General features: G+C 38.5%; 1 protein-coding gene across 1 annotated transcript in view; it reads left to right on the top strand.

Moving 5' to 3' along the window:
- The window catches only part of LOC126354581 (serine-rich adhesin for platelets), a 381,497-nt gene extending 362,119 nt beyond the window's left edge, over positions 1 to 19,378 (top strand). The window contains exons 15-16 of the mRNA XM_050004327.1: positions 13,210 to 13,471; positions 18,656 to 19,378. Of these exons, the coding sequence (XP_049860284.1) occupies positions 13,210 to 13,471; positions 18,656 to 19,003 (610 nt within the window). The 3' untranslated portion in view covers positions 19,004 to 19,378. The remainder of the gene's footprint in view (positions 1 to 13,209; positions 13,472 to 18,655) is intronic.
- The last annotated feature ends 2,078 nt before the right edge of the window (positions 19,379 to 21,456 follow it).

Raw genomic sequence — 21,456 nt, 5'->3', positions numbered from 1 at the left:
TTCAGTTTTGAGGAGAAATTTCCAATCAGCTCATTGGCCAAATATTTCTAAATTTTAGGTGTGACTGAGGTTTAGAATCCCCAGCAAGAAACCTTGAGTTGGTGTAAGTTTATCCCTGTCAGTTGCATTGGACTGAGCTTGTTAGTTTCACTGTCCTACCTCAACCAGTAACATAAAGCAATTTTTTAAATGTCTCTGTCGCAAACTGTCAGTGTTGTCACAGCTCTGTACATGGCTGCTGATTTTGCCTGCAGCTGTTAGCACTTCACAGTTGAAAACTGGCAACAGTGCTGCAAGCTGCCAGAGCTCTTTTTCTGCCATCTCAGCTATAGTTCCTTGTCAAGTATACATGAATTTACTGTTGCTGCAACAATGAAGTAATAGAAAATTTTCATTAATCCCCATAGAGGGAAATGAAAATTCATAGGAACTCTAGGACCAAATGGTACCAAAAATGTTTTGAGTGTTATGTTGACATGGATTCATACCCTGCTTAGAAGAATTGGAAGCAATGTCATCAAACACATATTCCAAAAGAAGCTGTTCTATGTCAGTAGAGACGAAGCCTGATTTTCCTAATGACATTAGAACCTAAATTGTAAAAAATAAGTTATTTACATTACAATATTTTTAAATGTTACACAACTATGTAAAAATACGATATTGAAGGAAGAATGCATATTAAAACTATTTACTGAGTGGAGTGCTACAATTTTGAAACTTTTTACTAAAAGTGTCATGTATACACTCATGAGCCAAAACATTATGACCACTGCCCACTGTGAGGTTGTATGCTTCCTGGTGATGTTGCAGGTACATGACTCAGTAAGGAAAGAATGTAAGTGGGAAAGAGATGGACAGGCAGTCATTATAGTGAAGATATGTGCCGCAGATGTGGAAATCCACTAATATAAGTGGTTTTGATGAAGGGCACATTGTTGTGGTACTGCAGCTGGAAACAAGAATCTCTGATATGGTGAAGCTGGTGTACTACTGTTGTGAACACCTATGGAAATGGTTGAAGTAAGGTGAAATAATGAGTAGATCATATGGTATTGGACGACCATTTCTCATTACAATACGTAGAGGTTGGAGGATCCCCCATTGTGTAATCCAGGATAGGCAGTGATCTGTGGCAGATATGATGATAGACCACAATGTGGTGCAGGCACAAGTGTTTCGGAGCCCACTGTTCAAAGGTCATTGTTGAACTTGGAGCTCCATGTCACACGGTTCCTACATGTTCCCTGTGTTGACCTAATGACATTGCTGCAGTGGGCACAGCATCACTGAGTTTTCATCATGGATCAATAGAAACATATGGCCTGTCAAATGAATCACATTTCTTTTTACACCAGATCACTGGTTGGGTCCTTACGTGCCGTCATCAGGTGAACAGCTGCACGAAACATGCACCGCACCTCAGGTGCAGGCTGGTGAGGTCAGAATTATGCTATGGGGTGCATTTAGTTGGGCTTCCTTGGAATCTGTAACAAATAATCGAAGACGTCATGACAGTAATGAACTACATGAACGTTATTGCAGACGACTTGCATCACTTCATGCTTGAAGTCTCCCCCATGGCAATGACATCTTCCAGCTCGAAAAATGTCTGTGTTGCAAAGTCAGGATCATGCCGAAGTGGTTTGAGAGGCACAATAGTGGACTCACATTAATATCTTGGCGAGCAAATGTGCCTGGACTGTACCCATTGGAACACATCAGGCAATAGTTGTGTGCCTGTAAACTAACATAGCAAAATTTGCAGGAATTGACTGACTTTTGCAGTGGACATTTGCTGCCACATACTTCTGGAATCATGTCAAGAACTTCTAGAATCAATGAGAAGCAGAATCTCTGATGTACTGTGTTTGAAAAGTGGAACAACATGCTATTAAATGGGTGGTCATAATGTTTTGGCTCATTGGTCTATTCTGAGGTACCAAATAACATAAAATAACATGTGCAGATGTATTTTTTTACAACAAAATATTACAATAAATTGATAGAAAGTTAAGATTATGTATGTATTTTTGCTGATATGAGACAAGAAACTTCATTTTACAGTGTTTTGCACTAGATACAGTGAAACTACGGGCAAATTATTGTTAATATATCTATATTACACTACAGTATCATAATAAATCGATTTACTATTGTAAATATAGAGACTTACCAGCAAAATCTGACACAGTCCGTGCTCTCCTCCAGTTTTGATTACTTTATGCAGCTCACATCCCACAAAAAGTTGACCTTGCTATATTAAAATGAGAGTTGGGTTCTATGGAACTGCCTATAACATCTGAGTGCCATGCTATATTTTAGAAACCGATTGATAAAAGTGTCATGTATCTAGTGAGATACCATAATAAAATAAAATATCTTCTGCATAAGTATTTGTTTACAGCTAAAAAAGTACATAAACTCTAGGAAAATTGAGATTATGAACATCCTCTTGCATTCAAACAGGGCCAGTTCCAGAACATTTTATCACGCAAGCGACTTATTATTTGATGCCTCCCTCTTTTCCCTCGCACACAGCTTAGTGTCCCAAGTGGTAGCTTGTGTTACTTGTCCCTTAAGCCAACCCTGCATACATGAAAAAAAATTCGTTTCAGAGTGATTTGCACTAGATGCAGTGAAATAGGAGGCAGGTTACTGTCTTAAGTATCTGTATTGCACAATAAAATCATACTAAATCAACTTAATTTTGTAAATGTAAAGACTTACCAGCAAAGTTACAACTCAGTCCATGCACTGGAAACTGAGAGTGCTATTTATACATTTACTGAGAGCATTACAAAATTTTTAAATGATAGAATATCACCAGCTGGAATCTTCTGTGGCTTACGGAATGCATTTGATTGTGTCAGTCATAATATTGTGGTGGAGACTAGAAATCTACTCTGTAGGAATCAGCATGGGTTTCAAAAAAGATGGTCATGTGAAACCCAGGTTGTGCTATTCATCCACAAGACTTAGAGGGCCATAGACACGGGTTCACAGGTAGATGCCGTGTTTCTTGGCTTCCGCAAGGCATTTGATACAGTTCCTCATTGTCGTTTAATGAACAAAGTAAGAGCATATGGACTCTCAGACTAATTGTGTGATTGGATTGAAGAGTTCCTAGATAACAGAATACAGCATGCCATTCTCAATGGAGAGAAGTCTTCCGAAGTAAGAGTGATTTCAGGTGTGCCGCAGGGGAGTGTCGTAGGACCGTTGCTATTCAAAATATACATAAATGACCTTGTGGATGACATTAGAAGTTCACTGAGGCTTTTTGCAGATGATGCTGTGGTGTATCGAGAGGTTGTAACAATGGAAAATTGTACTGAAATGCAGGAGGATCTGCAGCGAATTGACGCATGGTGCAGGGAATGGCAATTGAACATCAATGTAGACAAGTGTGATGTGCTGCGAATACACAGAAAGATAGCTCCCTTATCATTTAGCTACAAAATAGTAGGTCAGCAACTGGAAGCAGTTAATTCCATAAATTATTTGGGAGTACGCATTAGCAGTGATTTAAAATGGGATGATCATATAAAGTTGATCGTTGGTAAAGCAGATGTCAGACTGACATTGTTGGAAGAATCCTAAGGAAATGCAATCCGAAAACAAAGGAAGTAGGTTACAGTACACTTGTTTGCCCACTGCTTGAATACTGCTTGGCAGTGTGGGATCTGTACCAGATAGGGTTGATAGAAGAGATAGAGAAGATCCAGCGGAGAGCAGCGCGCTTCGTTACAGGATTATTTAGTAATCGCGAAAGCGTTACGGAGATGATAGAGAAACTCCAGTGGAAGACTCTGCAGTAGAGACACTCAGTAGCTCAGTACGAGCTTTTGTTGAAGTTTGGAGAACATACCTTCACCGAGGAGTCGAGCAGTATATTGCTCCCTCCTACGTATATCTCACGAAGAGACCATGAGGATAAAATCAGAGAGATTAGAGCCCACACAGAAGCATACCGACAATCCTTCTTTCCATGAACAACACGAGACTGGAATAAAAGGTAGAACCGATAGAGGTAGTCAAGGTACCCTCTGCCACACACCGTCAGGTGGCTTGCGGAGTATGGATGTAGATGTAGATGTAGATGTAGAAGATAAGCAATGAAGACTTCAGGTTAGAATAAAAACAATATAAGGAATAGGATAGATTGCTGCTCACCATAAAGGTGATCTGTTGACTTGCAGCAGACAGGTGCAACAAAAAGATTGTTACACTTGCAATTATTGGTCAAAGCCTTCCTCGGTAAAGAAAACATTCACACATTCATACAAGCAAGCACACCTCACACACACCCTGCAGCCGCCACCAGCAGTTCCAATCAGAATGTGACTGTCACGTGAATAGCAATGTGGAGTGGGGGAAGGGGTAGCAAGGTACTAGTGGGGGGACAGAACAGCACTGTCAGGCACACCCTGCCAGACACAGTTTCAGGAGGTGGGGGGTGGAGTGGGGGGGATTCTGGGTGAAAAGGGAGGAAAGCAGAAAAGGAGGAGAGTGGAAAGAGCAGAGAGCAGAAAAGGAGAGTAGGGAAGGTACAGTGCAGAGGGAGGCACACAAAGAGAATATGAGAATGTGAAAGGGGAGGAGGTGACAGGATGAGGATGCAGAAACTGTTGGTTGGAGGGTTTGGGGGCAGTAGATTACTGCAGGTTGAGGCCAGGATAATTTAGGAAGAGGAGAATGTATTGTAAGGATAACTCCCATCTGTGCAGTACGGAAAAGATGGTTGTGGAGTGGAGGATCCAGATGGCTCAGGTTGTGAATCAGCCATTGAAAACAAACATGGTACGTTCTGCAGCATGTTGTGCCACAGGATGGTGTACTTTGTTTTTGGCCACAGTTCGGCAGTGGCCATTCATCCTGATGTACAGGTGGTTGGTAGTCACACCAATGTAAAAAGCTGTGCAATGTCTAAAGCAGAGCTGGTACACAACATTGCTGCTTTCACAAGTGGCCAAGCCTTTGATGGGATAAGATAAGCCTGTAACAGGACTGGAATAAGAGGTTCTGTGTGGGTGGATTAGACAGGTCTTGCACCTAGGTCTTACACAAGGATATGATACCTGTTGCAGGAGGTTGGGATTGGGAGTGCCATAGTAATGGACTATGATATTGTGGAGGCTGGGCGGGCTGTGGAATGCCAAGTTTTGGTGGGGTAAGGTGTCCCTCATTTTAGAGCATGATGATAGATAATCAAAACCAAGCTGTAGGATGTGGTTCATTTGTTCCAGTCTGAGGTGGTATTGGGTGACAAGGCACTCTTTTGTAGATGGCTCTTGGGGATGATGGGAGGATTTGGGGACATGTGGGGAAATGGCAACCAACAGTTTCTGCCGCCTTGTCCTGTCACCTCCTCTCCTCTCACATTCCCACATCCTTTTTGTGAGCCAACCACTGCTAACATACTTGTCCATCCTTTTCCCGTTCCTTCTCCCCTCCCCCCTCTCCTGTTTGGCACCTCTTCTCTCCACTCTCCTCCCTTTCCTCTCATCTCCTTTTCCACTCTTCTCCTTTTCTTCTCCTCTCCTTTGCTCTCCTTCTTTTTCTCTTCTCTCCTCTCCACTCTCCTCCTTTTCCTCTCATCTCCTTTTCCACTCTTCTCCTTTTCCTCTCCTCTCCTTTTTCTGCTCTCATCCTTTTCCTCTCCCCATTTCCTCACCCTCCACCTCCTGACACTGTGCCTAGCACCCATGCATACTGTGCCAGACAGCGGTCTTCTCTCCCCACACTCACAGCCTGCTATCGCTTCCCCTTCCTCGAAGTACTTCATATTGCTATTCATGTGACAGTCGCATTCTGGTCAGATCTGTCAGTGGCAATGGCCAAGTGTGTGTGTGGTGTGCTTGATTGTGTGAATGTGTCTATGTTTTCCTTGCTGAGGGAAGCTTTGGATAATAGCTGCATGTGTAACAATCTTTTTGTTGTACCTGTGTGCAACTCAGTGAGTCGTCTTTATGGTGAGTAGCAATCTACCCTATTCCATAATTAGAGAAGTTAAGTTTTAAGGAATTTGTAGTTCAGCCTGTTTAGTTATTATTTAAGAAACAGAATGCAGAAAGTTTCCCTAGACTGTTCAAGTAATTCAGAGATGAATGCAATTCCATCTGCACAGGGAGAAATTACAAAGAGAGTCCACAGGGACAGTCGTCGGCGAATTTGACCTGGTTGAAGATGATACAAGCATTTTTATGAAGCTGAGTGAAAAAGCATCACCACTGAACATATTAATTGTTGTTTTTGTGAAAGTTAGTGACTTGTTTTACACAAATGGGCTAGCTGTAAACTTTGTTCAGTTTTATACTGTTAAAAACATCCCAGCTCCTATCAATTACTGAGGATTGTTAGTATAATTAATGTGAAAGATTGTTAATGTGCTATTAAATGGAAAAATCAGTATGAGCACTACAATGTCTACACTTATATGAATGCACAATAGCCACAGAGTAATAGTAAAAATCAAAGAGTAGGCAGAAATCTGTCAGTATTAATTCAGATATTCCAACATGTCCCCTTAAACTAATATCCTCACATATTCTGAAGTTTAGTTAACAGTCACCTCCTAACTTATTTCACTGATATCCTCACATATTCTGAAGTTTAGTTAACAGTCACCTCGTAACTTATTTCACAAGGCCATAGTTTCATATACATGTTTCATGTACAATGTTACTTAGGTGTTTCATGAGTGTATCAGATATCATTTCTTCAGAAGAAAGATGTTCAATAGTAATAACAACTGATTCAGCATGCTTTCTTATAAAATATTTTAGATCTATTTGCTTGTATCTAGAACTTATCACTGTAATTTTGGCTCATTGAATGGTTCCTTTGTCATCACAATATATATTAAGTGACTTAGTGATACTACTTGGATCTACCTGATACATAAGCTATCTTAACCACAGCAAAACCTTAACAGTTGTTGCCAAAGGCATATATTGTAATAGCTTTTGTTTTCTACTAGTATTGTATTTCTATACATGAAATAGTTACAGAATATCTGCCATTAATTTTGTTTTCACAATTTGCAGCACTGAAGGTTATTATTCCTCTGTAGCAATGTCTAGAAAATTCTAGCTTATAGCCCATGGTTTCCTTTAAATATCTATACAGTATTTTTACTGACAAGTAATGGATCTATTTAAAATAGTTATTATATTATTAATAATGTTAACGGAAAAAAAACATGTCATGTCTGGAGGATGTAGGATAAATGTAGAAGACTTCTGTTGATTCATGATAAGGTTCACGTAAGTATCACTTGATTTGATTGCCTCAAAGTCCAAACTGAGTTCAAGTGGTGTTGACAACAGTTTGGCTTTACTCATTTCAAATTTCTCCAGAACTTTTCTTGCATAGGATTCTTGGGAGATCTAGATTTTTCCTTTTTCATGATTTGTATAATTTCCATACCTAGACATTGGCTCACTGGTGTGAAGTCTTTTATCTAAACAAAATTCCTTAAAGTTTTTGATGTGAATCAAAACACTTTTGTAATTTGAGAATAATAACGTCTCAGCAACACACAAAGCTGTGATAGCTAGTTTGCTGCCATCTTTATGAAAATAGTCCGCCCCAATAGCTGAGTGGTCAGCACGGCGGTCTGTCATGCCAAGGGACCTGGGTTTGATTCCCGTCTGGTTCGGAGATTTGCTCCAGTCAGGGACTGGGTATTGTGTTGTCCTAATTATCATTTCACCATCATCAGTGGAAGGCAACAGGAAATCACCACTGGAATCACTTCCTTAGACACTCATTTGGTGGACCTCTCTGACAAGGCTTCTCCCATGACAAGACCTGCCGTAAGGCAGAACACAAAGTTCTATGAAAATAGATGCATGTATCAGTGTTTGATGAGATCAGTTTCAGTTTTTTTAACATCTCACTGGCTTTTATTATTATTATTATTATTATTATTATTATTATTATTATTATTCCAGTTCTGACCAGTCTGTTTAACTGCATAAACAACTTTCTTCAGACTCCATAACTTGTCAAGCACTGCAAAATTTTCTGATGGACTGAGAGATACTGCTTCTTTTAAATCTTTGTAAAGACACGTGGTGGTGATATCAACATGGTTGATCTCTAGGTTCTCTCAAGCTGCTATAGATAAGAGATATCTAATGAATACATGCTTGGCCACTGGTGTGAAAGTTTGCTGATAATTAACATTTTCACCTTGAGAGCACCGTTTTACCACTAGATATGCCTTAAATGTTTCTGGTGTTTTGCCAGTATCAGGCTTTATCTTTAATACCCATTTAATCTTGAGAGTTTTGTGTGTCCCCTGGATAGCTCTCTCTCTACGAATGTGCCATTAAGAACTACAGACGAGAATTATTTCTTGATTACTTTTTCAGTTCTTCCTTATTTATCCCTCCCAAGTCCTCTTTGACAACAATATCTTCATTTGGAAGTCCTTTTTGCAAATTGTAAGTAAAATAGTGGGTTTTGGCTCTCTGCTCGACCTTTGCATTATAAACTGTAGTTGAATTGTAGGTACCATTTTTTTTAGCTTCAGTTTCCACTGGATCGCTGTCAAAATCATAAAACAACCCATTAACATTGTATACTGATTTGGCAGTGTGTAAAGTATGGATCTCATGATAAACTGCTTTCTGCTTCAGTTCTAAGACACTGGTGATTTTAAGTTCCTCTATCTTTGAACTTGCAAAATTCTCATCCTCCTGAAAATTTACATCCCTGTTGACATCTGACAAGTCTCCCTATCAGTGAATCAGTCACATTTTTTGCCTGGCAGTAGTCTACAAAAATCATCTCCTGTGACTTTTTATGATGGGGTTTTAGAAGGAAGATTTGGGTTTAACGTCCTGTCAGTGTCGAAGTCATTAGAGAAGGAGTGTTTTGCAGTGGAATCGTTACACTACAGCTAGAAATCCTGACGTGTGCTGAGTTAGGCTTTCTCCAGTATCGAAATGCATATGGTATTTAAAACACTGCAAACTCCAGTCTGGAAAATAATAATATAAGGAAAAAGATAATTTGCTACTCATCATAAAGGTAACACATAGAATTGGAGACCAGTACAGTGAAAAGACTGTTACACATTTAGCTTTTGGCCAAAGTATTCTTTAGAAAAGTAAACACACACATTTTTATTCATACACGCAAGCTTACCTAATGCACACATGACTGGCATTCCAGTGTGAGCTGCTGGAGATGGCAGTCATGTGTGCATCAGGTGTGCTTGCTTCTGCAGTTTGCAAACTGTAACTACTCACTAAGCAGTGACAGGAGAAGACACATATAAAAGGTATTGCAGTTTGAAAACTGTAATACCTTATATATGTGTGTTCTCTTGCTGCCACCTGGTGAGTGATTTTCTATCCAGTTACAACATATTTTTCCTTATATTGTTGCATATGACATTTTATTTACAAGTGTGGTGAATGAGTAACAATTTGATAAGTATGCAACTGTAGCCATCACTTTAGCCCAATACTCCTTTGGTAAGTTTGCATTATACATCTTGGTATTGGCTTTTACAACTGAGAGTTGACTAGCTCTCTCAGTGACATCATTTTGCTGTGGACTGTATTGTACTGTAAACTGGTGGATGTTACCTTCAGAATACAGAAATCTTTTTATTTTAAGTCATCAATAAATATGAGAAAATATAGATGTTTATCAATAGATGCTGTGTCCATGGGTCCACATAAATCAGTATGTACCAAGTTCAAGACGTTTTTAAATTACATTTTGCAAGCTGTGAGTGGAAGATGTGACTATTTTCCCCATGATGGACAATTCATATGGAGCCTTGACCACACTATCCTCATTTAGTCCCATTGAAACTATTACTAACTTAGCACACTTTTCAATGTATACATCCTAACCAGGGTTCCCATAGGAATCCATTATTTTTTGTATAGTAGATTGTTTCACTTCACCTGAATTCAGACTATAGATGATTAGATTAGATTAGATTAGATTAATACTTGTTCCATAGATCATGAATACGACACTTCGTAATGATGTGGAATGTGTCAGGTTAATAAAAGATGTCTGTACAAGAAATTACATTACACAAAATATTGCATGACACTAATGATTAAGTTTTTTTTTTTTTTTTTTTTTTTTTTTTTTTTTTTTTTTTTTAAATACTTACTTTATATCTAAAAATTCAGCCAATGAGTAGAAGGAGTTGTCATCTAGAAATTCTTTTAATTTATTTTTAAATGTTAGTTGGCTATCTGTCAGGATTTTGATGCTGTTTGGTAGGTGCCCAAAGACTTTTGTGGCAGCATAATTTACCCCTTTCTGTGCCAAAGTCAGATTTAACCCTGCATAGTGAAGATCATCCTTTCTCCTGGTGTTATAGGTATGCACACTGCTATTACTTTTGAATTGGGTTGGATTATTATCAACAAATTTCATAAGGGAATATATATACTGTGAGGTTACTGTGAGGATCCCTAGATCCTTAAATAGATGTCTGCAGGATGACCGTGGGTGGGCTCCAGCAATTATTCTGATTACACGTTTTTGTGCAATGAATACTTTTCTACTCAACGATGAATTACCCCAGAATATGATGCCATACGAAAGCAGTGAATGAAAGTAGGCATAGTAAGCTAATTTACTGAGATTCTTATCACCAAAATTTGCAATAACCCTAATAGCATACGTAGCTGAACTCAGACGTTTCAGCAGACCATCAATGTGTTGCTTCCAGTTTAACCTCTCATCAATGGACACACCTAAAAATTTTGAAAATTCTACCTTAGCTACAGACTTCTGTTCAAATTCTATATTTATTACTGGAGTTGTGCCATTTACTGTACGGAACTGTATATACTGTGTTTTATCAAAATTTAAAGAGAGTCCGTTTGCTGAGAACCTCTTAATAATTTTGTGAAAAACATCATTTACAATTACATCACTTAGTTCTTGGTTTTTGGATGTTATTACTATACTTGTATCATCAGCAAAAAGAACTAACTTTGCATCTTCATCAATGTGGAATGGTAAGTCATTAATGTATATCAAGAACAGTCATTCTTATGTGATGCTTTGGCACCTGCTGCATCATAAATGAATCCACCTTTCTATCTTTCTTTTTAAAAAAAGGTCACTTTATACCCTTTGCTTACAATTTTAGTAACAGAGAGCATATTCACAGTTGAGTTCAGGACATGAATTACTCTGGTCACTTCTACGTCTACTGTTTTATCACCTGTACAGGAGGTCAGATTGACATTTCCAGGAGTCTTTGCTACTAAACCATCACCCTCACCTACTAAACCGTCACCCCCACATTGATCGCGGAGCTATTACACAGCCTGGCATTATGAAACTTCCCTTCATCATTCGTGGTGTGAATCAAGGCACAAGAATCTAAATACTACATCTCCCTTTTGTGAGACTGTTTAGAACCTGTTGCAAGAAAGGCATTCTCGTGTTCTAACTGTTTTTCTAATGTCATTTCCTTTATCATTATTTTTTGCTGAGCTTCCTCTTTTCACCATTGCTAGAACAATATTTAGCAAGATGATTCAGTCTGTTGCATTTGCAGCATTTAATAATGTGTTTTGTACAACGTTTTTTATTTGTAACTGAAGCCTATTTCTTTAAACTGATGCTATATTTTTACCAGTGAATGAGTATAATACACAGTTGCATAGAAAAAACATCAAATGATCAGAACAGGTTTAAAAAAGTCACTCCAAGAACACAGAATCCTATATGATCTCCACTTGTGACTTTTTTCCTAGCTGCACTGCTTCTGTCACCTGGCCAATATGAATGCAAGTATCATACAGTATTACGAAAAGGATAGACTGCTACTCACCATATAATGGAGATGGTGAGTTGCAGACAGGCACAACAAAAATGCTGCTAAACAAGTCAGCTTTTGTGCAAAAGGAAAGTGCTATATTCTGAAGTAGAGCGCACACACACACACACACACACACACACACACACACACACACACACACACACACACACACACACACATCCACTCAAACTCAGACACCTGGGGTTTCCATTGTTAAAGTATCAGACTTTGTTCATGTCTACATCATAGCATTTGTTTGTTTAGGATGGGGCTGACCACCATTGATTTCATGTTTGCATTGTGACACAATGTGCAAACTAAATATTTGTGATTTTCTATCTGTTCCTCAGTATTACTTTTGTTGTAATATATCCTCTTCTATAAGGGACCTTCAAAAAGAAACAAGCCAGAGGCATAATTACAGAAACCGGTATCTGTATGTTAGAAATATTGACCTTGGCTGTTGAGACACATGTCCCACTGTGACACAAGGTGGTGAATAGCTGTCTCATAAATTTCCCAGGGCTGTGATGTAAACCAGTTCCGCATGCACAGCTGGATGTCATCATCTGAGATGAATCATTTGCCCCTACGCTGACATTCTTCTTTGACCAAGATGGCCCACTTCTGATTCACTTCCTGCAGCACAGGACAACAGTGAATGCCCAGCATTACTCACAATCCTTGACCACCCTTCGCCAAGCAAAAAATCAAAATGACCAGGCAATCTCACCCATCGGGTCATTCTGCTCCACGACAATGCAAAGCCTCATACGTCCAACACAGTTGTGGCACTCCTGCAGAAATTCAAATGGGAGGCTCTTGGCTGCCCTCCATACAGTCCGGACCTCTCTCCCTGTGATTATGCCATTTTTGGTCCCATTAAAAAGTCTCTGAGGGGCAAATGATTCACCTTGGTGACAACATCCGGCTGTATGTACGGAACTGGTTAACATCACAGCGCCGGGAATTTTATGAGACAGCCATTCACTGCCTTGTGTTACACTGGGACAAGTGTCTCAAGAGCCAGGGTCAATACTTCGAATATGCAGGTACAGGTTTCTGTAATTATGCCTCCGGCTCGTTTCTTTTTGAACACCCCTTATACATGAATAACAAACTTTTGGAACTAGAAACATTCTGATTTGTCTTATGTAATTGTACTGTTAGATTAATACTTGGTACCCAGACAGCTAAACAGATTGAAGCTGATAAATTATTGTATGGAAATTTGAACATATTGTCATTACCAAACATTGTTTGTACTGGTATATAAAACTAAATGATATTATAATTAAAGGTAATTTTTTTTAAATGATGTTTTATTTGATTGTTGAAATTAATAACAATGCTTTTTTTCTGATTTATGGTTTAATTTTTTTCTGTAGTTCCTCATCATCTGATGGGTCAACATCGAGTAAATCCCAAGCATCTATTAAAAAGCACCGTCCAGTCTCTGTAATAATTGGTGAATATCCTTCTGGGAAAGAAAAAAGGCAACCATCTAAGTTTGATTTTCTTGATAATGCAGTTTCAAATGGTACACAAAATTGTCCAGTTGAGAACAAGATGCCGGTTTCATCTCTTCTGCACTCAGAACTATCACAGACACTTTCAAGATCAAATCTTAGAAGAAGAACAGAAGAAAATGTAAGTTAAAGTGTTTAAACTACACAGAAGTATTTGTCGTACTAATGCACAGGACATTAAAAGTATGTACACTTTTAATGGATAAGTCTTTGGTATTCAGTAGACATAAATTCCAACTGAGAATAGATGTTGTTGTTGTTGTTGTCTTCAGTCCTGAGACTGGTTTGATGCAGCTCTCCATGCTACTCTATCCTGTGCAAGCTGCTTCATCTCCCAGTACCTACTGCAACCTACATCCTTCTGAATCTGCTTGGTGTACTCATCTCTCGGTCTCCCTCTACGATTTTTACCCTCCACGCTGCCCTCCAATGCTAAATTTGTGATCCCTTGATGCCTCAAAACATGTCCTACCAACCGATCCCTTCTTCTAGTCAAGTTGTGCCACAAACTTCTCTTCTCCCCAATCCTATTCAATACCTCCTAATTAGTTACGTGATCTACCCACCTAATCTTCAACATTCTTCTGTAGCACCACATTTCTAAAGCTTCTATTCTCTTCTTGTCTAAACTATTTATTGTCCATATTTCACTTCCATACATGGCTACATTCCATACAAATATTTTCAGAAACGACTTCCTGACACTTAAATCTATACACGATGTTAACAAATTTCTCTTCGTCAGAAACGCTTTCCTTGCCATTGCCAGTCTACATTTTATATCCTCTCTACTTCGACCATCATCAGTTATTTTACTTCCTAAATAGCAAAACTCCTTTACTACTTTAAGTGCCTCATTTCCTAATCTAATTCCCTCAGCATCACCCGATTTAATTTGACTACATTCCATTATCCTCGTTTTGCTTTTGTTAATGTTCATCTTATATCCTCCTTTCAAGACACTGTCCATTCCGTTCAACTGCTCTTCCAAGTCCTTTGCCGTCTGTGACAGAATTACAATGTCATCGGCGAACCTCAAAGTTTTTACTTCGTCTCCATGAATTTTAATACCTACTCCAAATTTTTCTTTTGTTTCCTTTACTGCTTGCTCAATATACAGATTGAATAACATCGGGGAGAGGCTACAACCCTGTCTCACTCCTTTCCCAACCACTGCTTCCCTTTCATGCCCCTCGACTCTTATTACTGCCATCTGGTTTCTGTACAAATTATAAATAGCCTTTCGCTCCCTGTATTTTACCCCTGCCACCTTTAGAATTTGAAAAAGAGTATTCCAGTCAACATTGTCAAAAGCTTTCTCTAAGTCTACAAATGCTAGAAACGTAGGTTTGCCTTTTCTTAATCTTTCTTCTAAGATAAGTCGTAAGGTCAGTATTGCCTCACGTGTTCCAACATTTCTACGGAATCCAAACTGATCTTCCCCGAGGTCTGCATCTATCAGTTTTTCCATTCGTCTGTAAAGAATTCGCGTTAGTATTTTGCAGCCGTGGCTTATTAAACTGATAGTTCGGTAATTTTCACATCTGTCAGCACCTGCTTTCTTTGGGATTGGAATTATTATATTCTTCTTGAAGTCTGAGGGTATTTCGCCTGTCTCATACATCTTGCTCACCAGCTGGTAGAGTTTTGTCATTACTGGCTCTCCCAAGGCCGTCAGTAGTTCTAATGGAATGTTGTCTACTCCGGGGGCCTTGTTTCGACTCAGGTCTTTCAGTGCTCTGTCAAACTCTTCACGCAGTATCGTATCTCCCATTTCGTCTTCATCTACATCCTCTTCTATTTCCATAATATTGTCCTCAAGTACATCGCTCTTGTATAAACCTTCTATATACTCCTTCCACCTTTTTGCCTTCCCTTCTTTGCTTAGAACTGGGCTGCCATCTGAGCTCTTGATATTCATACACGTGGTTCTCTTCTCTCCAAAGGTCTCTTTAATTTTCCTGTAGGCAATATCTATCTTACCCCTAGTGAGATAAGCTTCTACATCCTTACATTTGTCCTCTAGCCATCCCTGTTTAGCCATTTTGCACTTCCTGTCGATCTCATTTTTGAGACGTTTGTATTCCTTTTTGCCTGCTTCATTTACTGCATTTTTATATTTTCTCCTTTCATCAATTAAATTCAATATTTCTTCTGTTACCCAAGGATTTCTAGCAGCCCTCGTCTTTGTACCTACTTTATCCTCTGCTGCCTTCACTACTACATCCCTCAGAGCTACCCATTCTTCTTCTACTGTATTTCTTTCCCCTATTCCTGTCAATTGTTCCCTTATGCTCTCTCTGAAACTCTGTACAACCTCTGGTTCTTTCAGTTTATCCAGGTCCCATCTCCTTAATTTCCCACATTTTTGCAGTTTCTTCAGTTTTAATCTACAGGTCATAACCAATAGATTGTGGTCAGAGTCCACATCTGCCCCTGGAAATGTCTTACAACTTAAAACCTGGTTCCTAAATCTCTGTCTTACCATTATATAATCTATCTGATACCTTTTAGTATCTCCAGGGTTCTTCCACGTATACAACCTTCTTTCGTGATTCTTAAACTAAGTGTTAGCTATGATTAAGTTGTGCTCTGTGCAAAATTCTACTAGGCGGCTTCCTCTTTCATTTCTTAGCCCCAATCCATATTCACCTACTATGTTTCCTTCTCTCCCTTTTCCTACACTCGAATTCCAGTCACCCATTACTATTAAATTTTCGTCTCCCTTCACTATCTGAATAATTTCTTTTATTTCATCGTACATTTCTTCAATTTCTTCATCATCTGCAGAGCTAGTTGGCATATAAACTTGTACTACTGTAGTAGGTGTGGGCTTCGTATCTATCTTGGCCACAATAATGCGTTCACTATGCTGTTTGTAGTAGCTTACCCGCATTCCTATTTTCCTATTCATTATTAAACCTACTCCTGCATTACCCCTATTTGATTTTGTGTTTATAACCCTGTAGTCACCTGACCAGAAGTCTTGTTCCTCCTGCCACCGAACTTCACTAATTCCCACTATATCTAACTTTAACCTATCCATTTCCCTTTTTAAATTTTCTAACCTACCTGCCCGATTAAGGGATCTGACATTCCACGCTCCGATCCGTAGAACGCCAGTTTTCTTTCTCCTGATAACGACATCCTCCTGAGTAGTCCCCGCCCGGAGATCCGAATGGGGGACTATTTTACCTCCGGAATATTTTACCCAAGAGGATGCCATCATCATTTAATCATACAGTAAAGCTGCATGTCCTCGGGAAAAATTACGGCTGTAGTTTCCCCTTGCTTTCAGTCGTTCGCAGTACCAGCACAGGAAAGCCGTTTTGGTTAATGTTGCAAGGCCAGATCAGTCAATCATCCAGACTGTTGCCCCTGCAACTACTGAAGAGGCTGCTGCCCCTCTTCAGGAACCACACGTTTGTCTGGCCTCTCAACAGATACCCCTCCGTTGTGGTTGCACCTACGGTACGGCCATCTGTATCGCTGAGGCACGCAAGCCTCCCCACCAACGGCAAGGTCCATGGTTCATGGGGGGAGGTGAGAATAGATAATAGGGCATAATATACATGGTGTCCTAGCAGGAATGGCCAGTTTTCAGGGATATGACAGGAAAACTCATTTGAAGTAGAAAACTTTATATGCACATATGCCCTATTCTGAATGGTTTCCAAGATAGAATAGATTTAATGTGCATTTGGTTTTGGGCTAGTGGTGCACATGTATGTGTCATTCCCGCCAATCCTCTTTGATGTTTTATTCTGGTCCAACCTACCTCGTTTCTTTTAAACTCTTTGTTTAGGCTACCTTTCTGCCATTAAATTAGCCCACTGAACACACGACGGTGTAGGTAGGTTCTCCTTGATATTGAGTATCTATTATTGGTTTGAGAGCACCATTGTTTTTATTCAAAATTTGTGTAGAACCTACTTGTAGTGCAACTACTTGCCTTGTAGCTAACAGAAATTTTCAATCCTTGAATCTAGGTAATCAGTTAAGGTGCATAAAGAGTGGCATTAGTCACATTCATTACTTTCTTTGATTTTATTTTGAATTTGTCATGATACCAAGTTTCTTTCTTTATGTTAGATGGGCCCTTGTTTAATATCTTTGCTCTGAACCAAAGGCAACAAAGTCATGTCTACATGAACCTTAATTTTGTGTCTTTATTATGGATATGTATTCAAATTGTTTGGAACTACCCATTAAAAACTTCTAGGACTTGTAAAGAAAGCAAGTACATAATATTTTGAATAACAATACATGTCTGGCAATGTACTGTTTCCATTCTACAATGGTTTCAGTTCAGGCATGTATTCGCCCATGCCTCCTGAGGGAAAGAGAAAAGTCTCTAAGTTGCATTGGTGTGAAATAGGCTACACAGGATGATGTGCATTACTTCTTGTAGGTCATATGTGAAGTTTAATTTACGAGACTCCTGTAAAGCCCGATGAAACTTTGCTGGCATGAGTTCTAGCTGCTGCACTAGAAGTTGAAGAGACACCAGGTGGGAGGGAGAATGTCTACCAGGACATGCTTCATAAGTACAGTGTCTGTAACAGTGTTGGTGGCTGCCACATTGATATTGAGCTGCTGTTGTAATGCATCAATGCATCTGTACTATCCTGTATGTACAGTATGCATTTTTTAAGATGCAAACATGTAATGTTTAAGTGTTATTATAAACAAATGTGCTTAAGTGATAAGTGGATGTTTTGTTATGCTTCCTTTTAAATTGTTACCTGATAAATGTACTGCATCAGCCTAATTCAATTCCTGCAGCAGAAGTGGGTGAGTTAAACATCTGAACTGAAACAGTTGTGGATTGGAAATGGTATGTTTCCAGACTTGGGTTCCAATTCAAAATATTATGTATTCATGACCCTCTACAAGTCCCAGAAGAGGTTTAGTATCCATTCAAAATCATCACTAGAAAGGTAGTAAATGATGGAAAAATATCATACCTGTTACTTATCCCATGGATATGTATAGCACAGTTTCATAAAATAAAATTTGATGGAAATTTCCAGTTTTACAGAAGAAATATTAAAATAATGCCTACAGTTTGTAGGATTATCTTTGTTGTTTGTTCATTGGAACCACAGTACACAGAGGCACATACATTCTAGATAATATTTATATATTCTTTTGCAGGGTATTGTTATTAGTATTTCTTGTGAAACATATTAATGAGTCACAACAGATCACTGGCATATCATCATTTGCATTCTTTCCTTTGTGGTTCCATAAGTAATTTATATAAATTATTTCAGAATTGTCTGAATTATGATTTTTTTTACAGGGAATTATTGTAAATGGTGGGAGTACAGAAGAAAAGCAAGAGGGAAGCAAAGTGAAAATCTCAGTGAACTCGGACACATTGTGCAATAATTTCAGTTCATCACCATCGTTTAACAAAGGATCTGATGCAAACACACGGCAAATAGCTAACAGTGTTTCAAAAGCAAGTACTCTCAGTAAAGTACCTTTATTCAATGGAACTCTGAAAAGCAATGTGAAACCTTCAATTCAACGGGTTGCAGAAAAGCTTGGAAGCAAACTTGAAAATAATTCTGTTACCGTTGTAATAGCTAATGAAAAAGGCAACAAAGACATTTGTGCAGTGAAATCTGATACAAATCAAAGTTAACAAACTACTACTACATATATGGTGCAAATATTTCATGTTTTATTTGCATGATACTAAAACTGCCTGTAGATTAACTCCACTTCTGTTATTTGAGTGATTTGCGTAGCCAGTATCATTCATATTTATTTGAAGGCATGCATATCTTATTATTACAGGACAAATAATTTACCTATAATCTATAATCTATAATTTACTGATGCAGTTTTACAAATATATCAATAATCTGTCATTACCATTTATACAACATACATGAACTGATAGACAAACCAACACTTTTCTAGTCACATTCAGATATGCATTACTTGATTTTTTGTTGTATTATAACCAATATCTACATATGTTGTATAGATTCAATAAAAATTCTCTTTATTTTGTTTTCTGTGTGTTACTACACCTAGAATTTATTGTGAATTCTTGGTGATTTGAAAACTACCCTGCAGCAGCTAAAGAACATGTATTTCATGTGTAATTTGTATTGCATGCTAACAGAAGAAATGAAGACTAAGAATATTCCATTTCTTCTAAACTTATGAGCTTGGAGTTTGCATTAACAAAGTTTAATATTATAATCAGAAGTTTTTCATTCGCTCAGACATTAGAATAAGTTGATCCTGTCTCCTGCAAATGACATACTTTTGACATTACCACAGTGGAGGTAAGGTCTATTTGTTACCATTAGGTCCAATATACGAGGGTAAGTCAATTATTATCCATAATTTAGTTATATTTTTGTAGTACTGTCATTTTACATTGATGGCTCATGCTTTGTTTATTTGTTGTAGTATCTTTGCAATTTTGAAGCTGCTAGGTTAGTTTCATTATCACTGCTATGCTGTTCATTATGGCTGCTCCGCTGTCCATTTGTACCAAAGAAGAGCAACTTTTAGTGATCCATTTTTTGTGGTCGGAAGGCATGTCAGGGGCTGAAATGCATCAAAGACTTTTGGTACAGTACAGGAACAGTGTTTTGCCACAATGGAGTGTCTACAAATGGATTGAAAAATTCCGAAATGGTAGCACAAGTGTTACGCACGATGAAGGAGCCACATGACAATTTACCACCACAAATGAAGAAACCATTGAGCATTCATGTGAAATGATTCTCTCAGACTGACAATTAATTATTGATGAAGTGGCACATTGTCTGCAAATTAGTCATGGTTCTGCCTACGAAATCATCCACAACAGACCTGGGTTTCATAAAGTTTGTGCAAGATGCGTCCCAAAATAACTCACACAGTTGCTTGGACATCTGCAAAAATCATTTGGATTGCTATGGTAGTGAAGGGGACAACTTCTTAGACAGGATCATTACTGGTGACAAAACATGGATCCATTATTACGAGGCAAACAGTAAACGGCAAAGTATGGAATTGAAACATCCAAATTCACCTTGCAAGAAAAAGTTCAAGACCCAACCAACCAAAGGAAAACTTATGCTTACAGTTTTTTGGGACACACGGTGTCCAGTACTGGAACATTATGGGGAAAGGAGCACAACAATAAACAGTGTACATTACAGTGAGATGTTTAATGACAGGCTAAAGCCTGCAATTCGAAGAAAACTCCGAGGATTGCTGTCAAAAGGTGTTGCGTTGCAGTACAATACCTGTCCACATACTGCTGCCCTCACTGCTGAAACGCTCCAGAAACTCAAATTTGAAGTACTGGATCATCCTCCATACATCCTCCATACAGTTCTGGACTTTCCCCTTCTGACTATCACTTGTTTGGTCCACTCAAACAGGCATTAAGGGGCCGTTGATTTGCTTCAGACGCAGCAGTGAAAGAAAATTGCATTCCTGGTTTACAGCTCAACCGAGAACCTTCTTTTATAAGGGGATCAGGAAGCTTGTACAAAAATAGTTGACCAAGTGCATTGAAACGCAAGAAAACCATGTCAAAAAATGACGTTCTTGTAAGTTTCCTATTTTATGAAAATAAAATTTTATAATTACTTTGTGGATAATAATTGACTTATGATTGTATTTCCAACATGAGTGGGCTTCAAACAATTTACTCTAGATAGGTTTCGAGGAATGCATTTAGTAATGTTTCACAGGATGCCTTATCACATCCACCACTAACAAAACTGTAACTTTTCCAATTGATAACTGGATGATTAAATTCTCTAATGATACATGTGATTAACGGACTTATGTACAAGCAAACTGAGGTTTTCTCTAATGTTTTTGGTTACATCTGGAGATGAGTCTAGTGGGTGATAAAAGGATGAAATTATCATTTTTAAGCGCACCCCTGATACAGAGTCCTGTCCAAAACAATCTCACATGTACTTTCAGTTTCTATCTTGATGGATTTGAGTTTCTTATATACTGCGACAAATATACCACCTTCATTTCCCATTAGCCTACCTTGCAATATACAATTAAACTTTCCCCAAAAATCTCGCTGCTATGAGTTTTAGGTTTCAACTAACTTTTTGTACCTAG

This window comes from Schistocerca gregaria, chromosome 3, assembly GCF_023897955.1.
Source record: "Schistocerca gregaria isolate iqSchGreg1 chromosome 3, iqSchGreg1.2, whole genome shotgun sequence".
NCBI lineage: Eukaryota > Metazoa > Arthropoda > Insecta > Orthoptera > Acrididae > Schistocerca > Schistocerca gregaria.
The sequence above is the reverse complement of the archived record's forward strand: the minus strand, read 5'-3'. Positions and strand labels throughout refer to the sequence as shown.